Below are 25,868 nucleotides of genomic sequence, written 5' to 3' on the forward strand. Positions count from 1 at the left end.
TCCATATAATTGCTATCGCAATAAAATACAGACAGGTGGCGATACCGTGTTACAGCTGCGGCCCCAACTCGCTCTGAGGTAAATTATTTTGACGATGACTGCTCGGTCCTAGTTAGCTGAATAAAAGGTAGTTTAAACAAACTGAGCTCTCATTTTTTTTCAAGCTTTGAAAACATTTATAGCGTCTATCGCAACGGCCAACATACAAAGAAATTATCGGAAAGATCTAGCAATGAACCTGATGTACCGAAGGCGCAAATTACAAAAATATGTTCTTTGAGGTTTAGTTTCTCATCTCATAATCAATCTATTTCTGCAAAATAATAAAATTAGACTCTTGCAAAACGAAATGGGCCATGCGGAGAAGCTGCACTGTTGCACTCGCAGGGTTCGCCGAGTTCCGTTGTGCCTAGAAAATCTCTCCGTATTTCCATGGCGCGTTCCCTTCGGCAGCACTGTTTAGTCTAAAACAATTAAGTCTCGCCTGGGGACGCCTGTGCCCGTTTGGGTAACTGATGAGTAAATGGCGATTTACACTGCCTACGAAATCATATAAGCACCGACAAGGTCCTCTAAAAGACATTTTATTACTGCATCATTTCCAATATTCATCCGCACACACGGAAAGAAAGGCACGGAATGCTTTGCTTTAAAGGAAGTGTGGGCTTGAAGGTCTATGTTCGCTGCGCTAAGGTTATTTACGTTACATATGCCCTTTCACTTGGTATAGGTATGTGGCGAACGAACTCGGCCACTGGCGCAACTGTTAAGTTAGTACAAATGAAGCCATATAATGGCCGTTGCGCTAAAATAACACCACCCTGTGTGTTAGCTTTTCGGCAACACAGCAGCTGCAGCCACGATGAGAAAAATCCTGGCGCTTTATCCTAAACATCATCGCGATTATTGCAGAAATTATCGAAGCGGTACTACAGAAACTGGCATGTATGGACGACTGGCAATAAGTTGCGTCAGACAGAAGGTGCGCCCAACGGCTTCTCCAGCATTGATGAGGCACGGTGTTTTTTCCAGCGTCGCATTTCTCTAAGGGGTACGTAGCGCTAGTGCAGTGGGAGAAAATTCAACCCGACACTGAAAGCTTGTTTGGTTTCCTTTTTGTATTCACCCAGTGCCCCTTTATCCTGCTTACCTGTCAAGATACTCATCAGGGTTGTCTTCCCGGCGCCATTGTGGCCAAGAAGTACCGTGATTTTAGACTCGTATACTTTCATGTCAACGCCATTTAAGGCTGGCTTGTAGCCGTAAACCTATTAAAATGGCAGAAATAAAAGAAATCGTTTATCTTCTGGTTACCGATAGCTGTGCAATGTGAGCACTTCAAATCAGGATGTTTAACCAATAAATGCCGGTTTGCTTTAGCTTTGAGTTCAACACAGATTTTCTTTCGGCTCTGTTGCGGCTCGGAAAAATAAAAATTTATAACGGTTCGCAGGCCGATTCGCAAACCGGTTCGGTGCCCTCTATTGTATCCTGCCCCAGGGTGATCTGCTGCACAGTACTATCGACTTATCGGCATGGTGTATGAGCACGTTTCATTGATAGGAGGCAGAAATTTACGACTGAATTAGACAGATCAGAGAACTATTATGCATATAATAATGTCAGACATAATTAGAATATTTCCCGCATCAGCGTAAGATCTGCGTAGCTTCACACTCATTACCTTGACAGAATCGGTCAGGTATTTTTTTTTCGTGCTTCATATTTTTACCATGGTACTAGTGGTCAGCAGTCTGTGGCAAGTTATCTATGGGTTTCGAAGAGAGCATGAATTCACATTGTAGTACATAAATTACAACTTCAAACTTCTTGTCTATAGCAATGAAACAAGCGTGTATTTGACATTTCGCTGAGTTTGATTTGTTTTTTAGACACAGGAAAGGACACTGATATTTATGAATTACGAACAAAATCGTTTGGCTTGTTCTGAACCATACGCCGTTCTTTCTTGCGAATTGGCACGTGCACGTAGTACTGCGCTAGTTAAGGGCGCATAAAGAAGTAAAAGGTATGCACGTTGGCTCCAGGAATAAGTTATACAGCTGTACGAGCGTTGTAGCCTGCTTGGCTAAGCACCAAACTTGTTGAATCATGTGATGCAGCAAAAGTACATTTGGCGTGCTGTTTGCAGCCAAGGTTACCGCTCACTGAGACGGCGACAGCATTTATCAGTGGCGGCAGTGTCATGTTAATGATTTATCATGCAGCTGAACTTGTTCATATCGCTCCTCGAGGACATCGTCTTTTCTCGTGTCCGTGTGAATATAACTTATATTGTTTCATTAACAAGTTAACGTAACAGCCGAATTGGGAGCGTCAATGGCAATATCGATTCCGCGGAGTCCCTAGAACAAGTTTTCAGCCCCGGAACACAACTGCACGGTCGACTTTAGAAGTACAAGTGTCTCTGCCGTTTCGCAAAGTTTAGTAGCTCGAAATGGGGTCCACAGAAGCCCTTCTTCTCCAGGGTGGAAGGAAACGACAGGGTTGGATGCCTTATATCTGGTTTTGTGGTGCTGTTGAGAAGCGTCGGTGTCGAGGGTGATGCGTTGGTGACACTGGGCAAGGCGTGATACCAACTGCTCACACACTGACGCATATGAGGGCACGTGGATACCAAAGAAAGAGACGCCGAGGAGAAAGCTCGTTACATGGCCCCATGGTGAGTACTCGGTAGCGCGTTGCAGAGCGATGTTCTACGCGGAAGTCACTAATGGCCAAATAAGTCACGAATAACGTACCAATTGTTGAGCTCAGTTTTGATCTACATGTATCTACATGTCGGACATCGGACATGTCGGACAATCTACATCTCGGACAGGGTGCGATGAAAGCGCTGTGGGCGGATATTGACACGTACACATGTTTATCTTTCACAGGTGGCCGCTTTGCACCGACTAACAAATGTTAAACGTTATCGCTCGACGCAGGACGTGCCTGTATCGGAAGTTTCTTGAACGTTATCGACACTTCTTTCCGTAGCCTGTTTTCACCGAAGCTTATGTTATCTGATTGTATGACCGACGCGAATTGTCTAGAACTTTCTGGAAGACACACGGACATCAGGGATTAATCTAGAACCTTCGATGACTCAGGTATAAAAGCCGACGCGTTTCTCCGCTGATCAGATTTTCGACGATCGCCGACTGTGTTCGCCGCTATCGTTGTGCTTTGAGTGTAGCTTGCTTTTGTGGGCACAGGTTCGCCCAATAAACAACCAGTTTCGTCATACACAGTTTTACGACTGTTTGCTTCACCGTCACTATACTACGTGACATCAGATGGAGGTGCTAGTGCGTTCATGCAGCGAACGCCCCCGCAAAGCCGCGATCCAAGCCCGAAACCAGAGGACAATTAACGCCAACCTCGCCAAGGACCATCGAGCAAGCCGTAGGCAGCAAGGACTTCTCCCGGAGTACGGACTTCTTCCCGAGAAGACCACAGTGATGAAGGCCAAATCAACGACCCCAATGGCAGCCTCAGCGTCCCCCGTCCTGCTCCAACAACCTCGGGAGCCACCAACCTTCCGTGGATCATCGGCTGAAGACCCTGAAACCTGGCTGGAGACATACGAGCGGACCACGACGTTCAACAAATGGAGCGACGACGACAAGCTGCGCCATGTCTATTTTTCGTTGGATGACGCTGCTCGGACCTGGTTTGAGAACAGAGAGACCACCCTGGTAACGTGGGACCTTGTTCATGAGAACTTCGTGAGGACCTTCACGAGCGTCGTACGAAAGAAAAGGGCAGAGGTTCTCTTAGAAACCAGAGTGCAATTACCGAACGAGAGCATCGCGATCTTCACGGAGGAGATGACTCGCCTCTTCCGCCACTGCCGACCCCGACATGTCTGAAGATAAGAAAGTTCGGTTCTTGATGCGGGGTGTCAAAGAGCAAATATTCGCCGGATTGATGCGCAACCCGCCCAAGACTGTCGCCTAATTTCTTTCCGAGGCCACAACGATCGGAAGACACTTGAAATGCGCGCCAGGCAATACAACCGCCGTGCCCCTGACCAACTACGCCGATGCTCAAGCAATAGGCGCCGACGAGCTGCGCGAGACCATCAGAACAGTCATTCGCGAGGAGCTGCAGAAGCTCTTTCCCGGGTCGCAGCTTCAAGTGGCATCTATCGCCGACGTTGTCAAAGAAGAAGTTCAGCGATAACTTGAAGTTCCCGATGTGCAGCCGCAATCGCCGCAACCCCAGCCGGAAGCGCTGAATTACGCCGCCGTTGCCCGTCGTCAAGGCCCCCTTCACGCTCGCGCCAGGGCCCCTTAACGCCGCATTTCCGTTGTCCACATCTGCAGATGTCACGTAGTATAGTGACGGTGAAGCAAACAGTCGTAAAACTGTGTATGACGAAAGTGGTTGTTTATTGGGCGAACCTGTGCCCATAAAAGCAAACTACACTCAAAGCACAACGATAGCGCCGAACACAGTCGGCGATCGTCGAAAATCTGATCAAGGGTGCGATCTTGTACGCGTTCCAAAATGGAACGGAGGCGTTCCGTTCCATCGAGCCGCACACGATTGGTCAATTTCAACCGCAACGTCCAAATTGACCAATCGTGTGCAGCTCGATGGAACGGAACGCCTCCGTTCCATTTTGGAACGCGTACAAGATCGCGCCCCAAGTCATCGAAGGTTCCAGATTAATCCCTGATGCCCGCGTGTCTTCCAGAAAGTTTTAGACAATTTACGTCGGTCATACAGTCAGGTAACAGAAGCGTCGGTGAAAACAGGCAACGGAAAGAAGCATCGATAACGTTCTAGAAACTTCCGATACAGGCGCGTCCTGTGCCGAGCGATAACGTTTAACATTTGTTAGCCGGTGGAAAGTGGCCACCGGTGAAAGATAAACATGTATACGTGTCAATATTGATTTGTGGGTGGCAGTTGTAAGGGGTCTTACGAATGGTGTAAGACGCATGACGCACATCGTCAAGAAGCTCCGACAATAACGTCTTGCCACGGTCGCTCCAAACAACACGCGGGCTCCGTGGCCTAAAATATGGCAGCCAAGAAAAAGCCCGCCACCTACGCTGTCGATCTTGAAGGTAGTGCACTGTTTCAGCGTACTGGGTGAAGTAGTACATGGCTCTAACTATCTATCGTCTACCGCCAGCTGATATGGGTAGCACTCGGTACAGGTCAATACCAACGACTGCGAAAGAGCTTCAGCACAGTGTAGAAGTTGGAGTCGCCTAGCCGCAGGCGAGGTTAGTCATTTGTGATGCTCGTAGAGTGAGCAAGCAGGCACGTATTTCAGTACGGTGGTGACAAGTACTGACCAAGAGAAGCGGCTGCCCCCGCGCTCGTATGTTTTATGGAAACCCAAGCGACCGGCAGTGGGATCATCGTGCAAGGTCTCCAGTTGCCGGCCCTGATGTGCCGTCCCACCAAGGGCACCGATAACGTTCCAGCCGACATTCTGAGTAGCCTCAATGCCGTTTCCACGTCGACGCCGGAACCTTTCATCATCGATGTTGACTTACTTGCCAGTTAACAGCGTGGCGACACGGAACTTCGTACTATCCGGAATTGTTCAACGTCACTAAAATTGGTCGACGTCGTTTTGATGACGTCCCGAGGCCTCACAGGAGCATCAGAGACGCCTCTAGGATCGCCACCATCACGAGTTGCACTCTTCTGCGGGTTCTTTGGATGCTTCTCTGGTCATCCTTCCGCCGTGTGGGCCTTTCCGAAAAGCTGCTGTCGCGTTACCCTGGTCCATACCGTGTGGTGCGACAAGTGACCGATGTCACATACGACATCATCCCCGCCGCCCCTCAGCGTCGTCGTCAGCTGCAAGTGAGATCGCTGACGTAGCGAGACTGAAGCCACGTCTCACGCATTTCACCGCGGATGTGTAGCTTAAACACCGGGACGGTGATGATACGGAACAGCTGCCACAGTGTTGCTGCACTGAAGAGGAGGAAGACGACGTGTTCGCTCTTGATATTGCATCGCCATCTTTGCCTCCGTTGGCTTCCGTGTACATAAATTTTAAAACGCTTTGGGCATCGGCTACTTGTAACAATATGATATATGCAAACGCACAATAGTACAAGCGCACTAGGAGAATGCAATGCGCCGAAAGTTCGCGCATTAGTACTATTACAAACTATTCGTTTCTTCCGGCATTTTTGCATTGAAATATTAGGACCTAATATTCACTTCTCTCTTAAAGTTAACCGTGACGCACTAAAAATCGTTACACACTTGTATAATGTAGCCGTGCAACTCCACTAAGTCAACCTTGCAATTTCATGGAAGTCCCTTTTCATGCAAATCTACTCATTGGCAGACTAGTTGGATCATCCTGTACAAATAAGATGCAGCGCAAAATGCAAAAAAAAAGGCTGAAAGATCGACTGTGCCCTGTCGTATTTTTAAGCATCACTTTAATTGTATCTCTGCCTTTATGGCGAGTTTAGTATTTGTGATCCTAAGTGTTTGTAAATGAAGTTATAAATATCATGGGAATCAGCACAGCATTTCAGCTCAGACAACAAGCTTACGATAGAATTGTGCTGAACATTATTTTGTGCAATCGCCATTCCTGTGTTACTGAAAATGTTCATTTCAAGACGATAATTCCAAAATAACTAGCACTGAGGGCCAACAAACAGTATCAATTTCTGCTGAAAGGACAGCGGCGGGCGTTGGAGCTTATAATTTGGGCAGTCTTAGGCATGGTACGATACTCTTGTGCCGTCATCAGGTCCCCACCTTGGTTAGATTGTTGATGGCGATAACAGTTTTGCTGTCTGGCGGCAGTTCCTCAAATCGAGAGGTGTCTTGTTGTACCTTCATTGTTTCTCCGGTGGTTTCAACAACTTGGGGCATCCAATGAGAGGGCTGCAAGCATTGAGCATAATAAACATATACCTAAATATTGTCATAGAGACAAATTACTTGCTCACAAAAATGCGAATCAGAATGTTCGACAGGAATTTGAATAACCGATCTAGTACAAAATATTGTCTTGCTTCTAATATTACATATTGAGCTGCAAATGAAAAGCTGCCATATAGCATTTCCTATATGCTTATTGTCTATGACGCTATAAATTTATATGTACCTTGTAGTGCATTGTTTTCTTATACGTTCATTTCTTTTGATACTGTCTTTACTATGTACTCATACTGCTGTAGCCTTTCTTTCACAGCTGCAATATATCCGATAGGTAAATGTACATACACATAATTGTTGTTCTTTAACTCGTGTAATAGTAATGAAAGAAGCACTGGATTGATAAGCTTTTAAGCGAGCAGTAACTACAAGCCGATACAATTCACTCATTTATTATAATGGGTACCTTAACCGGTTGGTTAGCATAATAGTTGAGAGCTTTGTTATACCAGTCAGAATCCAGCACGCGTAGTAAGCCGAACAACACTACTATACATAATTATCCCGAAAGGTGTATCATAGAAAACATCGACAAAAAATGTCGCAGTTTAACCCAAAAGGCGAAGCATCAATTGCGATAGCAAATTAGTGGAGAGCTATACGGAGTAAGGATATTAGTTTTATCATCTGTACATGTAGCATCACCAGCAACGCGGAGAACTGTTGTCGACCCCGTCGGCGTTTTGCTCGCGCTCGCACCGAACGCGCGTGGCGTTGGTGACTGTTGCCAGTGCCTCTGGGGGCGGCTCGGAGGCTTTCGACGTGATCAGAACGGGACACTCGTCGAACAGCGTCGGAAGTCTTTACCACCTTCTCGCCTGGCAACGTTTTTATATAAATACGCATTTGGTGCCGCAGCTAAACGTCGCCTCCCCTCCCTCCCTCCATTCGCCCCACGGCCTTTCGAGTGACGGAAGTAGTCGCGTTTGCTCTATATATATGGTGATTGCAAAGGAGGAAAGATGCGCATAATTCTGCAGCCCTTCAGGGAGTATGCCGCAGAACGCGCGTTTGCTCTCCGACGTGCTTTTGCTCCCCGTGAAAGCACGCGTCCCTCGCGCCGTTTCACTCGCACATACAGCGTCCGGAGCACGGTGACGATTTTATCGCCGTTGACGTCATACGGAACCTCACGGCGACGACGACGCCGACGGCAGAAATCTGCTTTGGAGTGTCCATATAATTGCTATCGCAATAAAAAAATGGCGGGCGCTTAAGCTTCGCCTTCAAGAATGGAACGAGATAGCATTAAAAAAATTACTCCATCTCCCGCAAAAGGGAACCGTGTGTGGATGCGAAGCAGCGGGGAGATGATTAGCTTGAGCGGGAGATGGTTTCGCGGCAGCGGCCCGAGCGCTCATCGCGGCGCTGCACAGGAGAGAGAATGAGGCGCGCGCACTCCGTCATTTTCATACCGCGGAACTACCGTGGCGCCCCCAGCGGAGTATGCAGCTGTCGCACCACCTGCTGTGCGCGCCGCTCTGGATTCCTAGAGGAGAGAAAGGGGGAGCGCAGGAAAGGAGAGAGAGGGGACGCGCATGCGCTGTGGGGGTGTGGCACGCGGGCGCCGCTTAGTACAGTAGAGGATTCCTAGAGGAGAGAAAGGGGGGAGTTAAGGAGAGGAGAGAGAGGGGGAGGGGACGCGCATGCGCTGTGGTGGCGTGGGACGCTGCGGGAGAAACCTTAACTTCATTAACAAGCACAATGACGTAAATATTTGAGAAATACTTTAATGTACCGTCGGCAGTGCGGCCCCAGTGATAAACTCCGGGGCCGCACGTTTCAGCTTCGCTGGTTGACTTCGCTGGAAGCACCCCGTACCACCACGCTGGTGGTGGTACGGAATTGGAATTTATCAAGGCCGTAAGCCTTATATGTCTCATCGTTCAGTCGACTTGCAACGTTCTTGAGCGAAAACCATGTCGTTGACGCTAATCGTACACGATGACGAGTCGGTGTAGTAATTTACTTACTACACCAACCTACTACATTCACTTACTACAATTTACTTACTACATCGTGCCTTGCCTATATGCAAATGCTGACGCCACCATTCTGATGGTGTGCGGGTCGCTGTCGTCATCGTGTTAATTAGGATAAAGTTAGTTCAAACACTCAAATCCATGACCTTTGCTGTGAATCGATCCATTGACCTTATGTGGAAGTCGAACCCACCACCTTTGGCATTAAGGCAAAAAAAAATTAAGGCACAGTTAAATATTGCAGCTAATTATTACAGAGAGCACTCAAAGCCAGTACCTTTTGGTGGAAGTCACACTCTCGACCTTTGTTGGGATTCGAACACACGACTTTTGATGTTAATTAGGGTGAGGTTAATTAAGGCACAGTTATGGTAGTGCCAACTAAGACACTCAAACTCGCGATGGTCGGAGAAAATAAGTAGGAAAGCATTCGAATGAGAATGGCAAATAATTCTCTCTTGAGGGCACAGGCTTTAGCCTTCAACGTCTTTGGCGTATGCTAAAGTGACTATCAATTTTTGGAACTTCAACTGGTCAAGACGGTTATCGTGAAAGCCGCAACAGTCGTTCTGGTTTTGACTAGAACCACTGTTGCCGACATTGCAAGGAGTTGAAAGCTTTTACTAGCCTGTCGAACACGTAATTATGAGCCTGTGCAGCATCTGCAAATCTACGCAAGTATTCCTACCTGAAGGCAGAATAATGGATGCTGTGGGTTATCAGTGCTCCAGGGAAGAACTTTGGAGAGGTACCAGGCCAGGAATGCAAAGGCAGCATCGGCGACTAGCATCACTGCCCAAATTTCCGCAATTGTGACGTTATCTTTGCCAAGCACCCTCTCTGTCACCAGCGACCATTTTGCTCCTCCTGCAACGCCCAATTTTTTAAAAGGAAATTCGGCTTTAGTACGCCTCGCTTTTTTAAAATTTCAACTAAGGTCAATCACAGAAGCACTGTAATGTACAGCTAAGGTACAAGCTAATCGATGCAGGGAAGATTACACTAGCGGAAATATATACTATTGCGAACATATATAACGACAAGTAATTAAAAAGACATAGATACGTCTACAATAAATAAACATACTTTGAAATACCCATAGCTATCTCTGAAAATAAAATGAAAAATTAACCGACGATTACGATACTCCCTGATCCAAAATTTAAGCGCAACTCTATTCATGTTTTCATTTCGTGTGCCAGTATTTTGTATAAATATTTTATAGCTACGCGGTTTATATCAGGAAGATACGCTGTGAGTAGCGTAGCTGGAACGGACAATCTGTCTCGTGCGGCACATTGCAAACAGAGCGAAGTGTGGCGCGACTGCTTGGCTTATCGGGAGATCGCGAGAGGCAGCGCGTCGCTGCCGCGTGGGCGCGATTCACCACAGCAGCAGCTGATCACCTAATGCTGCGCCTTGTTTCTATACAGACGAGGCGCTCTATTCCGGCGCCCTATCGTAGCCATTGGCGACGCAGAGCCTGTCTTGCATTCTTCTTGCATCGTAACGTGATGACATATAGAGACATCATTTTGCATAATACTAGTTATATATATATATATATATATATATATGGACTTCTTAAATTCGTGTTGCCATTTCTCTGGGGGAAATGCTTCGGTCGTATGTGATCCTGCAAAGTCTCTTTAAAACTTTTCTGCTCGAAGTTGTCCCGCGATTACTATGGCGCCCTGCAAGAGTTGAATTTGTCCGCGTATTGCACTTTAGGGAGTTTCACGCAGGCCAACGAACTGTAAAAACTGTATTTCGTATTTCTTTGTTAGAGTACTTCTTTTTATATTTACTTCTTTTTGAAACTATCACCCCGATACTGTTTGCAGCATCGGGGTGATACTTTCCAAAACGGTCGCATTGAAGCGCCTACGTGTATTTTTTAACTGTTCATTGTTCATTTAAACTGTTTATTTAACTGTACCATTGTTTACTGACTAAGCACTATTTTAACGCGAGAGTGTGAAGGGCCCCGTGTCGCAGAAAATGTGGTGTCAGCGTCTTTGTCCGTGAGCGAAAACTTCCGTATATATTTGAGTATACGTAGTTGACATGCCTTGTTATATGGTATGCGGTATACACGGGTTATATTTACACACCACTCTACAACTAAAATTGATCGTACCTTGTCTTACATTTTTGACAATGTTATTCCACAGAACTTCAAGAATGACAGCCAACAAACAAATGCCATGAAACGAAACACCGACAGTGCCTGCCTTTTATGTTAATGATTCTCAGACCTAAATATTAAATGTTCGAAACAATAACACAAACTTTAAAAGATGTGTTTTTTTTTTTTTGGCGCGGCTGTGCACAACCTCGGGGATCGCCCTACGCAACATGCCACCTTTCTACCAGGAAGTTCCCCGCCAGCGTTTCTCGATAAACATTACAGCTACATAACCTGCAGTTGCCGGGAAGCGTGAGAAGCAGTGATCGATCTTTGAATGCTATCGCGTTCCACTCTTAAAGACAAAGTTGACGCGTCCTCTAAGTTTTTAAAATTAAAACTATGCGCATTCATGTATAGGGTCTCCCCTGATCGTTGTCGACGACTTGGCAACGATCATCTAATCAGATCGCATGCGCGAAGCAAATGGTCAAGTACATACCTTCTGGAATGTACGCGAACCCCAGCTGTTGCGCTAAATTTAAGTACGATCAGCCATGCATGAGTACCCACCGCACAAGACCCGTAAATATTATTTTCGGCAACAGGTGACTGGTGTCGCCGCTATGGTTGTGCTTTGTATGCCACTTGTTTTCTAAACCCAACTTCACCCGATAAAAATTAGATTCGTGACTCATCGTTTAGAGATATTTTCTATCACACCTTACCTGTTGTCACCTGGTTTGGGCTACATCTTGGGTTATATACAGAAACTTTTTTCTTGCAGAAAAAAGTACTGCGCGCAATAACCAATTCGATATTTGACGCTCATATTGAGCATTTCTTTGGCCCTCTTGGCGTATATTGGAACCAAACCCAGCATAATAAGCAAGCAAGCGATTTTTCTCGCGATAAAGGGCTCTATAAACAAACGATGCCGCCATACAGCTTTGTACCTGTCGCTACTGACAATAAAACTAGGGCAATACAAACCTTCATAGTCTCTAGCGATGCAGATAATCCTCATTACTACGTAGAGACCGCAGTGCGGAAGAGCACTTGATGAGAGTTTGACCATCCGTGATTGTAAGAAATATCGGGGCAACGAGAGTGGGTTCGCCGCTTTCGAAACCCACGCAGGAGCGAACAATATGATTATAATGGCCGTGATAATTGCCAGCCAACCTGTGAACAGTAACGGAAGCAATTTATACTTGTGCAAGGTTTTGTTTTCGTTTTGTTATTGTTCCCCACTTGTCATGTGGTTAGCATCACACACGCCACAAGATGACTAGACAAACTCTCAACGATCCTATGAACTATTGACAAGGGAGAGCACAAAAATAAAAACAAACGAGAAAGAATGAAAAAATATCCAAAATAAACACGCGGCGTACTTGTAACTGCCCCGCAGATAAACACTGAAATCACATGTAGCTAGCGAAAGCTAATACATAAAATGTCTAAATACTGTGTAAGTACTCTTTAACGACCACAGAAGAATGACATCAGCATGATAAGGTAGGAAGTTCGACAAAAATTTAGCGCTTCCAATATTCGATTCACGCAATGTCAACAAACAAGTGCCTAAATTATGCGCCTATTGTCATAAATATAAGTTAACTGCTAAAACATTTATGCACACAATTCACATAGTGGCAATTACGTATTTTTCGTACCCAACGTTCCAAATTTATTTAGTAGGTTGCGCTGAGCGATTGCAGGCCGTATGTAGAACGGCAAGTCGGAAGCTTTGGAAGCTCTGTCCACCTTGTCTAATGGGAGAAACTTTTGTTACCAAGTTCACCAATTTAGTAAGATAAAAGCTTCTTCCACTAAGAGCTTGAACAATCCACATGACCTACTCTCTCCCGATGCATATCACTGAACAATAATATATTTTATTACTTGACCCAGCGAACACGCTGCTGTACCCTGCGGTTATGACGCTCCGTTGCTGCTCAGGAGAACACCGGCTCGACCAATGCCATGGAGGCAGCATTATGATGGGACGGGGAAAAATGCAATAGTAAACTCGGTGGTAATGCAGTTCCACTCAATGTGAACGCCGGGTTAGTGCGGATCAGTGATTCTCTGGTGTTTACCTTGTGCTCAACTTGTTTTATCTTGTGTTTATATTCTGTTTGCTCGGCCTGTAATATTTGGCAGAATAAATGCCTACTACTACTACTACTACTACTACTACTACCACTACTACTACTACTACTACTACTACTACTACTACTACTACTACTACTACTATTCTCTTTAGCGGTACTTTTCACGATGTTGGGATTAGCTTGCCTGCGCTTGCGAGCAACTTCAGCTTCTAGGGTGCGCACCGCTTGATCAGCCCTGCGTCGGTGATGTCTTTCATGGGCGAGGGCCCGCTGTCGCTCTAAGTGTGCTTGCTGCTCGGCGTCCATGGTGGGAAAGAGGCACCGGGAGCGCGAGAACGGCTCTCCTTAAGCGCGCCTTAATAGAATCTTTCCACTTGTGAGGCTGTGGCGCCCTCTCTTGACTAGCTTCGGTATCAGCTTGGCGTTTTCGATTGACTTTTCATTTATCTGCCTTAATGAATGTGTTAATTTATGATTGTTTTCCTTATTTTATAATATTATTTACTTATGTGGTTTAATTTTATCCATTTTTAGGAGAATGTTATGGGAATTGTATGTCTTAAGTAGACCTTGTGTTGTGCGTGACACCCACCGACGAGGGACGACATCCTGCAACCCTAAAGTGTTCCGCGCCTAAAACTCCAGAGACTTATGTGCGCGTTTGCAGAACCACGGTGGTCAAAAACATTCCGGAGTCCCCCACAGCGGCCAGCCTCATAATGAGTACGTGAATTTAGCACAAAAATCCCTTTAATTCTTTTGCAAATGTGACATGGGCTCGCAATAAATTAGGTTAACCTATTCTGAACTCGCAGAAGCCGATGGCCGAAGAAGCGTTCAACTTTCGTGTCCCTCCAACCAAGCTTCATGATAATCACCGAAGTGCCCGCTCGGCGCAATTCCGTCTGTGGCAGAAGCACTACTTTTTTACGAAATGCATAGTCTTTCAAAGTGAAAACACGAAAGCTGGTGACATTTCTTTGGGGCTGGAAATGAAACCGTACACAGTAGTCAGAATATGGTGCGAGCTTTTTTAATGTGTTGGTCGTAGTTACTGCTTCCGGCTTTGCAAAGACGCTGTTTCAGCTCGTGCGACGGGCAACCGTCGCCCAATCGGCCAAGCTCTCGTTGTTGCCGTGATGTATTGCTTTTGTGAAGCGAACGATAATGTAGCAAAATACGTCGACAAGCAGGTGTTTCCCGTTATAGCACACACGAAAGTTCCCTGTAGCAACAACGTTAAGAAATACCGTATTGAAGAAACATTTCCGTTAGTGCATTAACCCCACCTTTCCATATGAGTTAAGGGGTTCTGTAGCTTCTTTCATGGGCAGATTCAACAGACAGTGCAGTGTAAAAAAAATTTCGGCAGGAGCCATCTCATGATGCATGTCAACATTATAGCTAATAGTACTCAACTAATGTATCGACAGACCGTATTGATTCCACAGAAATGCCTCCTGTATAAGGACCTGCATTGTAGCCGGGGTGCCCTCGGCGCTTGGATGGAAGGATGCAATGAGCGTCCCTTTTGAATCAGGGCGGTGCGTTGCGCCACCAAACTATTGGTAATATTTTCCTTATGCTCAAGGTACCTATCTCTAAAGAAAACACACACAAAGGATTACCAGCATCCAACTTTCTGAACCACTGTTGGGAACTTTGTTTTTGTACGCCTCCGTTGTTTGTGGTCTCCCTACTTTCCACCACCAAACTTCCAATTGCCTCTTACTAATCTCTTTTGGGGACATGATTACTTTTCCCCTGCTATCTCTGAACCCAAGCCATTCAAGCAGGCCAGGGGAGCCTAAATGAAAAGCTGGGAAGATATCTTCCCGTTATAATAAAACATGTTCCATCGTTTTATAAGTACACGTTCTAAGGCATCTTGATATCGCTTCGAAAAGTAAAGAGATTCCCTTTGCGTTATCAAGCATTGTTTCTCGCCTCGTTTCGTTTTATTCCTCATGGTAGTTACTCATAGCACGTTTCTTTTCCGTTGGTGCATGAGAGAAGCTTTCCCGCATCCTGAAGGACAACATGCAAGGTATCTCACTTCTCTGACTGTCTGGCATCGTCACTTAATGCGCACAAGTGAACTATAGGCTGTTGCGTTTTTTACGTAAAATATACTGCTACACCTTATTCCAAGCAGAAGTCTGGAGTGTTCGAGACGTGTTTTCTGCGCAGGTGGCTTGATTGCATAATACTCGTATAGCTGAAAAGTATATTAGGGCTTAAATGTGAACAAACTTTTTTTCGGTTGTAATACAAATTTCTACATAAGTTTTATTGCGATAGCAATTATATGGACACTCCAGGCTAATTTCTGCCGTCACCGTCGTTGTCGCCGTGAGGTTTCGTATAAGTTCACGGGCTATATAATTGTCGCCGCGCGCCGTTTGTTGGATGTGCGAGTGAAAGTGTGCGACGGTCAGCCGGCGATCGCGGCTAATCTCGCGCACGCAAGGGCGGGAAGCGGGGAGGAAGCGCCCCGTCTTCCAGTCGCGCGCAACGCTCCGGACTGAGTGTAGATAAGGGGTGAGGAGGTTCTACTCTGCGCGGCCCGAGCAACTGCGCGCGCCCGCCGGGCCGCGAGGCTCCGGGAGGCGGATAGAGAGCGGGGGGCGTTCTAGCCACGGGCACGCGCTTGGGGGGCTGTACCTTGAAAGCTATCTGCGGTGGGGGCAGAGTCCTCCCAAGCTGCGTTCTCACGGCTTAGTTCGCGTTGATGCGAGCGGAGGCCCTCATGTCAATTCGCTCGCTGCTGCTGCAGCACTTACTACAGCGTTTTCACAGCGAGTTTCCGCGGTCATCGAGTGAGATGGTGTTGAAGGATGCGCGTGTAGGTTACAATCGCCTTTCAAGAACAACACTACCGCCGCCTCTTAATGCTCTGACGTGAGGGGAAGTCGTTATATGTCGAAAACTCCAAACAAAGACATATGCAGATTTGAATCTCTACCAGGGCATAAACGCTGCACTGTATTTCTATGAATGCCCAAACTGCGATCAATGCGCAACGATTTACCCCATGGTATGGGCTTGCGCAAGCACACCACATCTCACACCCATAACACACCACACCACACGGAATGGGAGGCAGCGCTGTCCAGCTTCGACTCGACGGACTAGCTAAACCTGGTCAACCGAGCGAGAAGGGCAGCTAAGGCCCCTGGACTCCTGGACTCAGGGGACCACCCACTACACAGCGGAAGAGCTACCTACGCTCATGGGCTCTTTTCTATTAGGCTTACTATCTCTCTCGAGTGAGATGGGTTCATATTTGCTCGTGCGCACGGATCACCATGCTTGTTCATTTAGCTAATATGCCTATGTTTACAAGCTTATACGGACAATAAAACGACTATCCTTACTTCGTATAGCTGCAAAATAAATTGCAGAATTCTACTAGGTTAATGAAACGAGTCACTAAAGATTATTGAACAAATGTACAAAAGGCAAATTGGGCATCGAGTGATTCTTTCTTTGTCTGGAATGAGATCTATTATAATGTGAAATCACACTAGCCATTTGGCTGCCAACACACTTGCGGATTCTTTTATGTTTCATCAATAAACGTTAAACGTGTGACACAACGACACTATTCATACCAAGTTGATTGCCCGCCGTGGTAGCTCAGTCGTCTAAGGCGTTGCGCTGCTGAGCACGAGATCGCGGGATCGAATCCCGGCCGCGGCGGCCGCACTTCGATGGAGGCGAAATACAAAAACGCCTGTGTGCTTGCGTTGTTGTGCACGTTAAAGATCCCCAGGTGGTCTAAATTATTCCGGTGCCCTCCACTACGGCGTGCCTCATAATCAGAACTGGCTTTGGCACGTAAAACCCCAGAAAAGAAGAACATACCAAGTTGATTCTCGCTGAGTTGAGCTTAAAAAGAAAAATGCAAGCGAAAGCGGCGCTACCATTTGGTAACATACCGTGTTCTACTCAGCCTACGAGACCCACAGGCTAGTATCTTTCAAGTAAAGCGCTGCGGCGCCGTTTGGCAAAGCAGTTATTGGTCAGTGTTGCTAGCTCAGGCTTTTCCATCCAGGCAGCAGTGCCTGTGAATTTTCCATATGGATACGTATTTGGATGTATACGAAAGGAGATATGTACAAAAAAGCCGGCAGATCACACAAGGTCGATCCAAATGGTCGCGAAGCTTCGGGCGAAAAGCGGTTCAGAACGAACTGTCACCGACATCAGCAAAGGTGGTTATGGGAGAAGCGATTGCAGCGCGACTATGTTTGGAGGGAACAAACATTGAAAAAGAAAAAAGCGTTTTTAAATTAAAGCGAGGAACAGTTTGATTCATTCAACGAAAATAAAATTCCTAATCAATTTTATATACGCATGGTGAAAAAAGAACAACTCTATTGTACTTAATCATTATCAATAAATACCTTTTTCAGCGCCCAACATAAGAGCGCCCACCGATAGCGGCGGGCGTTGACGCCGCTATCACTTGCAATGCAATTGAAGTGGACAGAAAGGCGTGCGCGTAAAGTTCACGCCCCCCTCACATGTTGTGTTGCTTTGCTTGTCGGCGTTTGTCTGAATTTGGTGACGCGGGTAGTTTTATTGTTTCTTAACCTGTTCAGTCAGAAGTAGTGAGTTGCGACCGCCGGATAGTTGTTTACTTTAGTTGTTTTCGTGGGACAGCGCTGGCCGACGGGCTTGGCGTCCGACGAAAGGACGAGCACTCTACGCCCAAAGCTTTCGTCGGCCTTCAAAGAAAGCATGTTCCGTGCAGCGATGCGATTTCGACACCCGTACGGCTGAACTTTGTCCTGCATCGCTTTCCGCCCTGAAAGCTCGAAACGCCCATCAAGTCGAATGGCGGGGCATTTGAATACGATATACAGCTCTAATGGCAGGCCTTCGAAAACAAATTTCGCGCCTTTGAGAGAAAAATGACGTCACTTCTGTTTTTACCGGATATGATGTCAAATTATTTTTTCTTCCGCCGGAAGTGTTCCCACCTCACACAGATGGCGCTAAGCCCCATGAACCGCAGATGAACCGCCATGTTTTGAACATATGGGCTTCTATGGAAGCTTCGCTACCAGGTATATTTACCTTGGATCACACGCCCTGTGCGAATCAATGTTATGCGAAGCATTGTGCGGGGAGCCTATACCAACTTAACGAAACGACCATTAGAGCACCAAGACGTAGGCGGCTCTTTCTCGACCTACATGACACACATGTCATGACATTCATGTCATGATTCCTCAGGAGCCCCTTCAGCTACAACAAAGAGCCCTTAAGGTGAAAGCATTAGTCATTCTCATGACTGACTATCACTTCGACCATCAACCTTTAGCCTTTTCCTTCACTTAGTACCACATCCGAGCCCATTCCATTCGTTTTTGAGTATTACTATTTTTTAGGTTGGTCATTGTCATTTTGGTGAATCATGCCCATGATTATGACTTCTACCATCATCATTGTCATTTTGGTAAATCATGCCCATGATTATGACTTCTACCATCATCCTTTCGTGTTTCCTTCACTTAGTGCCCACGTCCGAACCAATTTCAGTGTTTCTTGTGTATTATTCTTTTTTCGCTGAGTCATTGTCATTTTTGCTTAGTCATCCTTATTACAATGACTTATACCACCATGTATTAGTGTTTCCTTCACTTAGTACCCACGTCCAAACACATTTAAGTGACTTTTTAGTGTTAAACTTTTTTCGTTGAGTCATTGTCATTTTAGCTGGATCATGCTCACGACTATGACTTCTACCAGCATCGTTTAGTGTTTCCTTCACTTAGTACCCAGGTCCGAACCCATTCCAGTGCTTTTTGAGTGTTAATATTTTTTCGCTTAGTCATTGTCATGTTTGATCAGTCACGGTCATGACTAAGACTTCTACCAGCATCCTTTAGTGTTTCCTTCACTTAGTACCCACGTCCGAACCCATTCCAATGGTTTTTGAGTGTTTTGAGTCATTTCCATTTTTGCTTAGTCATCCTTATTACAATGACTTCTACCACCATCTATTAGTGTTTCCTTCACTTAGTACCCATGACCAAACCCATTTAAGTGACTTTTGAGTGTTAAACGTTTTTCGCTGAGTCTTTGTAATTTTTGCTGAGTCATGCTCATGACCATGACTTCTACCATCATCCTTAAGTGTTTCCTTAGCTTAGTACCCTCGTTCGAACCAATTTCAGTGATTTTTTAGTGTTAATCTTTTTTCGCCGAACCATTGTCATGCTTGCTGAGTCATGCTCATTACTGATTTCTACCATCATCCTTTAGTGTTTCTTCACTTAGTGCCCACTTCTGAACCCATTCCGCTTGTTTTACAGCGTAAGCTGTTATGGGCTCATTCCAATAGCCGTTTCGGTTCGCGATGATGTCCGCCGCCTCCGCCGACGGCGTCCGGCGAGCGTAACAGCTATCGCTGGAAATGCGAAAAAAGTACCCGGTTCCCGCCGGGATCGAGCCCGCGCATGCTGAGTGGGAGCTAAATACTCTACCACTGTGCCACGCAAGCGCCTGCTATCGGGCACCGGAAAAATGCCTGTTGAAGCAGGCGCAGACGATCCGAGCCTCCGCCAGTATGGTGGCGCCATCTAGTTAAGGCGCCTGCAAACGCTGCGTGCGCAGGCGCAGATGACGAGATGCGATTCAGACGAGGCGCGCAATCAACGCGATCCCGATGTGAGATGTGCGCCACGTATTCTGGGTACCCATTCGGTACACGTTATGGCATCTCCTCGCAAGGTACGAACCGCTGCTGAAGAAGCGAATCATAGAGCTACGTACGCGGCTACAAACAGCCATCATCGGGCTCAGCAGACTGCTGGCAAGACAGTGTTGTGCGTGGTGCCGAAATTGGAGCTACTCTTGAGCCGCTCCAGCAGCTTATGCTGTGACTGTGCTGGGTTTGCCGCGCAGGCCTGTGACTTTTTTGCTGAGTCATGCTCATGATTATGACTTGTACCTGCATATTTTAGTGTTTTCTTCACTCAGTAGCCACTTCCGAACCCATTTCAGTGGTTTTTGACTGTTAATGTTTTTTCGCTGAGTCATTGTCATTTTTGCGCAGTCATGGTAAGACTGTGACTTCTACCATGATCCTTTTGTGTTTCCTTCAATTAGTACCAACGTCAGAACCCATTTCAGTGGTTTTTGAGTGTTAATCTTTTCTCGCTGAGTAATTTTCATTTATGCTGAGTCATACTCATGACTATGATTTCTACCATCATCCTTTACTGTTTCCTTCCCTGAGTGCCCACGTCCGAACCCATTCCAGTGGTTTTTAAGTGTTAACCTTTTTTCACTGAGTGAGTGCGATTTTTGGGAGTCATGCTCATGACTCTGACTTCTACCAGCATCCTTTAGTGGATCCTTCACTTAGTACCCACGTCCGAACCCATTTCAGTGGTTTCTGAGTGTTAATCTTTTCGCTGGGTCATTGTCATGACCTACATGACACGCACGTCATGTCATGACGTGCGCAACGCGGCATGTAATATTTAAGGCAATCTCTCCCATTCCCTCTGAAAATCCTGTTAGATTTTCTGATTTACATGACAATAAAATTGGTCTTACTGTGCACTCTTGAATTCTCTAAAGAAGAGATCGAGAGAAACTGATGATAGACACGCAAAATTACGGTGCCACGAATCGATCTAAAACGTCGTTTATTTATAGAAACCTCGAACTTCAAATCAGTTCAATTTCAGTTCATTTTTATTTGATATTATATAGAGGCCTCAAAAAAGAAAAAAAAGAACAAAAAAGAACCTTTGCACGAATATAAACAATGTTATTCGGGAAAGTCGCCTAATTGTAAGTTTTGCTTAACGGGGTTCTGAACCACTTTTTATCGAAGTGGACAAAGGCAGTTCAAGTTAATATAGGCTATTTCAGAAACACTTTCCTGCAAAAAGTACTTCAATGCCTTCAGCAGAAGCGGAGTTATTGGCGTTCAAACACGCCCTTCGCTGTGCTCCCCTTCGTCTTCAACGCCTTGCACTGCGAAGGCTACGGCATGGTGGGGAGGTGCCACTAAGCTACACCTTCGAAATGTCACCGGAGCGCGCAGTTCAAATTTCATTTTGCATGTTAACGTAGACGTCAGTACTGCCAATTTTGGTGCCTGCGACGCACTAAACGTAAGCCAAACGCGACTATCCACAGCGAGTTAATGTAGACGCGACGACTTCCTATTTTGGTGCGTACGACGTGCTAAACGTAAGCCAAACGCAATTGTCCACAACGTGCGGCCAGTGGTCTCGCGGCGGCACCGCGCGGCGGCCGTGGTGCAGCCGACCACTGCGAGCAATACCAGCTGCGTATTGGAATGTGCTTTATTCCGTAATAAAGAACACTGAAGAGAGTGCGGATCATGGCTTTCGTTCAAACGAGAGCGTTTCAGAGAAAAGTAACTTCACACTCCGCTTGCGAGCTTCACGCACCGCCTACGACCGCAAAACTTGGCTGAGATGTTCCCAGCAGCGCATACTACCCGCGGACTACGTTATTTTACCAACCCGAGGGGTAGTTCAGGGCCCCTTTAAGTGCCCATTTTGAAAGCATACTAAAAAAAGTCACAGGCCTGCGCGGCACACCCAGCACTGTCACAGCGTAAGCTGGTGGAGTGGCTCAAGAGTAGCTCCAATTTCGGCACCACACCCCCCAGGGTCTTCGCGACAAAGTATCTTCGCCTCGTTTTGACGAGAACGATCTGAACTGTCCGCCCTGCGTCGACGGCAAGCTGCGGCTTGTAATGCTTTCTGCACAGCAGTCTGCTGAGCCCGATCAAGCCTGGTTATAGCCGCGCACGTAGCTCTACGATTCGCTTCTTCAGCGGGGTTTTGTACCTTGCTAGGTGATGCCATAACGTTTACCGAAGAGGTATCCAGAATACGTGGCACACATCTCACGTCCATTGACGCGTGGCACGGTACGTTGTTGCTGTTGATGATGATGAACATTATTGTTTATTGTAATCTTCCAAACGGGCTGGTGACAAATAGTGACCTAGCCTGCTTGAGTAAACCAGGTCCAGTTACATGTAGCATGCAATTGCTATATGCAGCTTACATATCGGGCATGCTGCATTTGCAGGCACCTTAACTAGATGGCGCCACCATACTGGCGGAGGCTCGGGAAGCTCGGGATCACGTTGATTGCACGCCTCGTCTGAATCGCATCTGGTCGTCTGCGCCTCCGCACGTTGCGATTGCAGGCGCCTTACCTAGATGGCGCCACCATACTGGCGGAGGCTCGGGTCGTCTGTGCCTGCGCGCCTGCCTAGGGGGTGTTTATAAGGCATTGTCCCGCTGTCTGATGGTAGGCGCTTGCATGGCTCAGTGCTAAAGTATCCGACTCTCGCGCAGCGAGGCTGGGTTCGATCTCAGCAGGGACGCGTTTATAGGGCATTTTCGCGCTGCCCGATAGTAAGCGCTTGCGTTAATTGCTCAGTGGTAAAATATCCAACTCCCGCACAGCGGGCCTGGGTTAGATCCCGGCGGGGACCGAGCACCTTTTTTTGCATTTCAGGCGATAGCGGTTACGGTCATTAGTGGTGGCGGCGGAAACCATCGCGAACCGAAACAGCTATTGGAATGAGCCCATAACAGCTTGCGCTGTAATAAAGAGGTGGGCAGCTTGCACTAGTTGTGCAAGGCTGGAGTAAACAGCGGAGCTGGTGATCGATCTAGCTTCTTTCAGGTTTTATTAGGCTTGGCTAAGTGTTGCTAGGAAATGCTAAGTGCTGCTAGGCACGGTATTCCGAATCGGCTCGCTGCCGACGCGCAGATTCTCGCTTGGCCGCGCGACGCGCTCCAAGATGAGCGACTTTTTCTTCGGGTGTCCGGATATTCTTTGGTGGTCCCATTTCAAGGCTACGTGTAGTCGCCACAGAATCAACGAGAGTTGCGCCACCCTCGAGGCGGTTCCGAGGTTTGTCTCCCCGGTGACGTCACGGCCAAGCTGTGCCTCCACACCTGCCACGGCATGTCTGGTCGAAATCTGACGAACCGCCGCCAGGGGCTCCTGCTGTAGTCACAGGTGGCAACGGGGAAACGCGGACGGCGTCGACAGCAGCTCTGCGCGTGGCCTCGTTGGTGCTGCTACAATTTCTTTCTTTCTCTCTTTCTCTCTCACCCACAATTTCTCTTCCTCTCTCTCGAGCATCGCAGGCGCTTCGCGCATGCTCTCCTTCCCTCTCCTTAATGTCTCCTGTGAAGGCAACATGTGCACAGCACGGAGAGTAGGCGAAGCACACGCCGCTCCGCGAGGTGGTTGCTAGGCAACGCGTGGTGACGTCATCGTTCAGAGAGGCTTTTTGTACGCGAGGCTTTTTCCACCCACTGACGGTCGGCTTCAACAGTTTCGCTGTTAATAGCGCACTGTGTCGGAGCAAGTTGTTGCAGTATACATTATAGCAGTGATTTAGGCTTAGTATTTTGTTTTTTTTTTTTTTTCAACTGTTTGTTATCACTTCATGTGTATTGGCACCCTTTTGTAAAATTATTCGTGATTCGGCGTTTTAGGTATTTTGCGTGGATTTTTATAGAAATGACAATGAAAGAGTTTGGTTAAATTCACAGTGGTTATTCGGCCAATGCAAACTCTAACGTAGCGGAACCATACTTCAGTGGCGAACCAATCTGTAGCCGTTATATCAATGACCTTCTACTAGCCCGCACTGGCCACACACCTACTGTCTTTCACGAAAATGAAGAGCAGATATTTCAAGCACCCTTAAAATATTGCAAGCAAGGTGTTCATGCCCGGGTTTAAAGTCATATTCAAAACGATGTCTTGTACTGCGACTCTGAAGCACATATCTTCGGATCAGCATAACGAGCATCAATTTTTTTCAAAAAGTTAGAATTGTATGTATTTTAGCGCAACACTGTACTACTTTCACAGCATTTACTTCAACTATGGTATTCAATATATTCCATGCGATAATATCCATAGTGTCACGCGTTCTAGGTGGTATTTTCAATATGGCTGCGTAAAATACCTACCCCTAAACTGAAAACTACGTTTCTGGAGTTGTGTCAAAATAACGAATATAAAGCTATGTTGCCTGGTGGCTACGCCAATTTCGTAAACATGTCCCCCCAGCTCTGGTGATAGCCTCGTTAAGTTCCAAAAATTAAAGTTGGGCAAAGCCTTAATATTTTGAGTACCTGGCACGACATAATCGGTGACCATTCTCCCTTCAAGCATACGCATCCCCTAAATAAACGAAGACACCCAGAAACAATATGTATCAGTCGCAGAAACATTATACTTGTAATGTGCGAATATTAAGTTCTATGCGGTAGTTACATCCGGCATTTCTGCCTCTTGTACACAACGATACAGAAGTCTTGTGCCATAGAACAAATGGTAAAAAAATGCAGCCAAAAGACAATGTTCTGCTGTAACATTTATTCTACAGCAAATGTTCGCGAGCGATGACCTGAGCAGGATTATAATTCCTTAAAAGGGTTCTTTTTCACACCCTCACGAAATATAGTAGAACGTGGGCCTATCTCCGAAACAGGGACACGAGTTTGGGTGTAGCGTCGGGTGTAGCGCATGTAGCTTTAGCCAAGGCAGATAAACGTACACCCGGATCTTTCTAAGATTGTCAGCTTCTTTCCTCGAGAGGGACTTGCGAGGAGTCCCGCATTTTTGACACTCGAAACGCTTCTTTTCCAAAATTTCCGTAGCGCAAAATGGAATAATAATCGCGGGCGACAGGGAGGAACCATCCGACGCTGTCAGGGCGGATTGCGGAAGCAATGCGGGCGCAGAAGTGTCAGCAGTGAGGAATTAGGTGGGGGTGAGTACAAGTGTTGGTGGCAGGCAATGAGATTAAAGCATGGACATTGTAAGGTACGTTATACTGTAGGACCGATAGCACAGACTGATTGCGAAATGACATCGTCTTCTGCACGACAAGCGCGGAACCTGTGCAAAGGAAATTAGGCGGAGGCATGCAGTCTCGTGTTATATAACGGTGATAATTATTATACGTCATGCAAATACGGGTGCAGCTTACAAACGCAACGAAATGGTGTTGCCGTAACGTCTTATAGCGCTCACCTTTGGGGAACACCCACGTGATGAGAATAATGAGCAGACTATAGCCAATCTGCGCGATGATGAACGACACCATCAATAGGGTCGGATCTATTCCCTTAGCGTACGTGGTTCCCTCATGTTTTGCTTGACACATTATTAAGACACAGATGGCACTTTCGACGACGCCGATTATCAGAGCCGTTAGAAAGTGGCCCCAGAAGAACTCGGCGTCGGATAGTCCCATTACACCTTGGTGTTCCTGAAAATGTAAACGCCAACGATTGTAATACCTGCTAAAGCATTGTAGACTGCCAATTCTTCAATTGCGTGATTTTGCACATTAAATTATTGTCTAATAAGAACCTGTTGCATGAAGCTTGCGACTTGTTTTAGTGCTTTACAACAATAAGGAAGATGTGCTCAAGAAAAAATATGTGGTATTGGCAGGAGTCATAAAAAAGACAGCCCTTAAGGCGTTCCGACAAATTTGCTGAATGACAGCTAGTAAAATTCTCTCGCTAGTTTGAAGAATTTATGAGTGACTCACTAGTTTAGATTTGAGGAGCCCTTAAGCAATTGTAAATAATGATGAAGAGCGCAGTTCTGGAAAACTTAACATTAGGGAAACCATAAAGCGCC

The 25,868-nt window shown here is 46.5% G+C and overlaps 1 protein-coding gene across 1 annotated transcript in view; it reads right to left on the bottom strand.

The window, feature by feature from the left end:
* LOC119463953 (phospholipid-transporting ATPase ABCA3) overlaps nucleotides 1-25,323 on the bottom strand; it is a 102,777-nt gene extending 77,454 nt beyond the window's left edge. The window contains exons 1-4 of the mRNA XM_049655440.1: nucleotides 25,251-25,323; nucleotides 9,613-9,791; nucleotides 6,760-6,888; nucleotides 1,151-1,268 (exon numbers count right to left, since the gene is read on the bottom strand). Coding sequence (XP_049511397.1) covers nucleotides 1,151-1,268; nucleotides 6,760-6,888; nucleotides 9,613-9,791; nucleotides 25,251-25,323 — 499 coding nt within the window. The remainder of the gene's footprint in view (nucleotides 1-1,150; nucleotides 1,269-6,759; nucleotides 6,889-9,612; nucleotides 9,792-25,250) is intronic.
* Nucleotides 25,324-25,868: the final 545 nt, after the last annotated feature.

This window comes from Dermacentor silvarum, chromosome 9 (genome assembly GCF_013339745.2).
Source record: "Dermacentor silvarum isolate Dsil-2018 chromosome 9, BIME_Dsil_1.4, whole genome shotgun sequence".
Classification (NCBI taxonomy): domain Eukaryota; kingdom Metazoa; phylum Arthropoda; class Arachnida; order Ixodida; family Ixodidae; genus Dermacentor; species Dermacentor silvarum.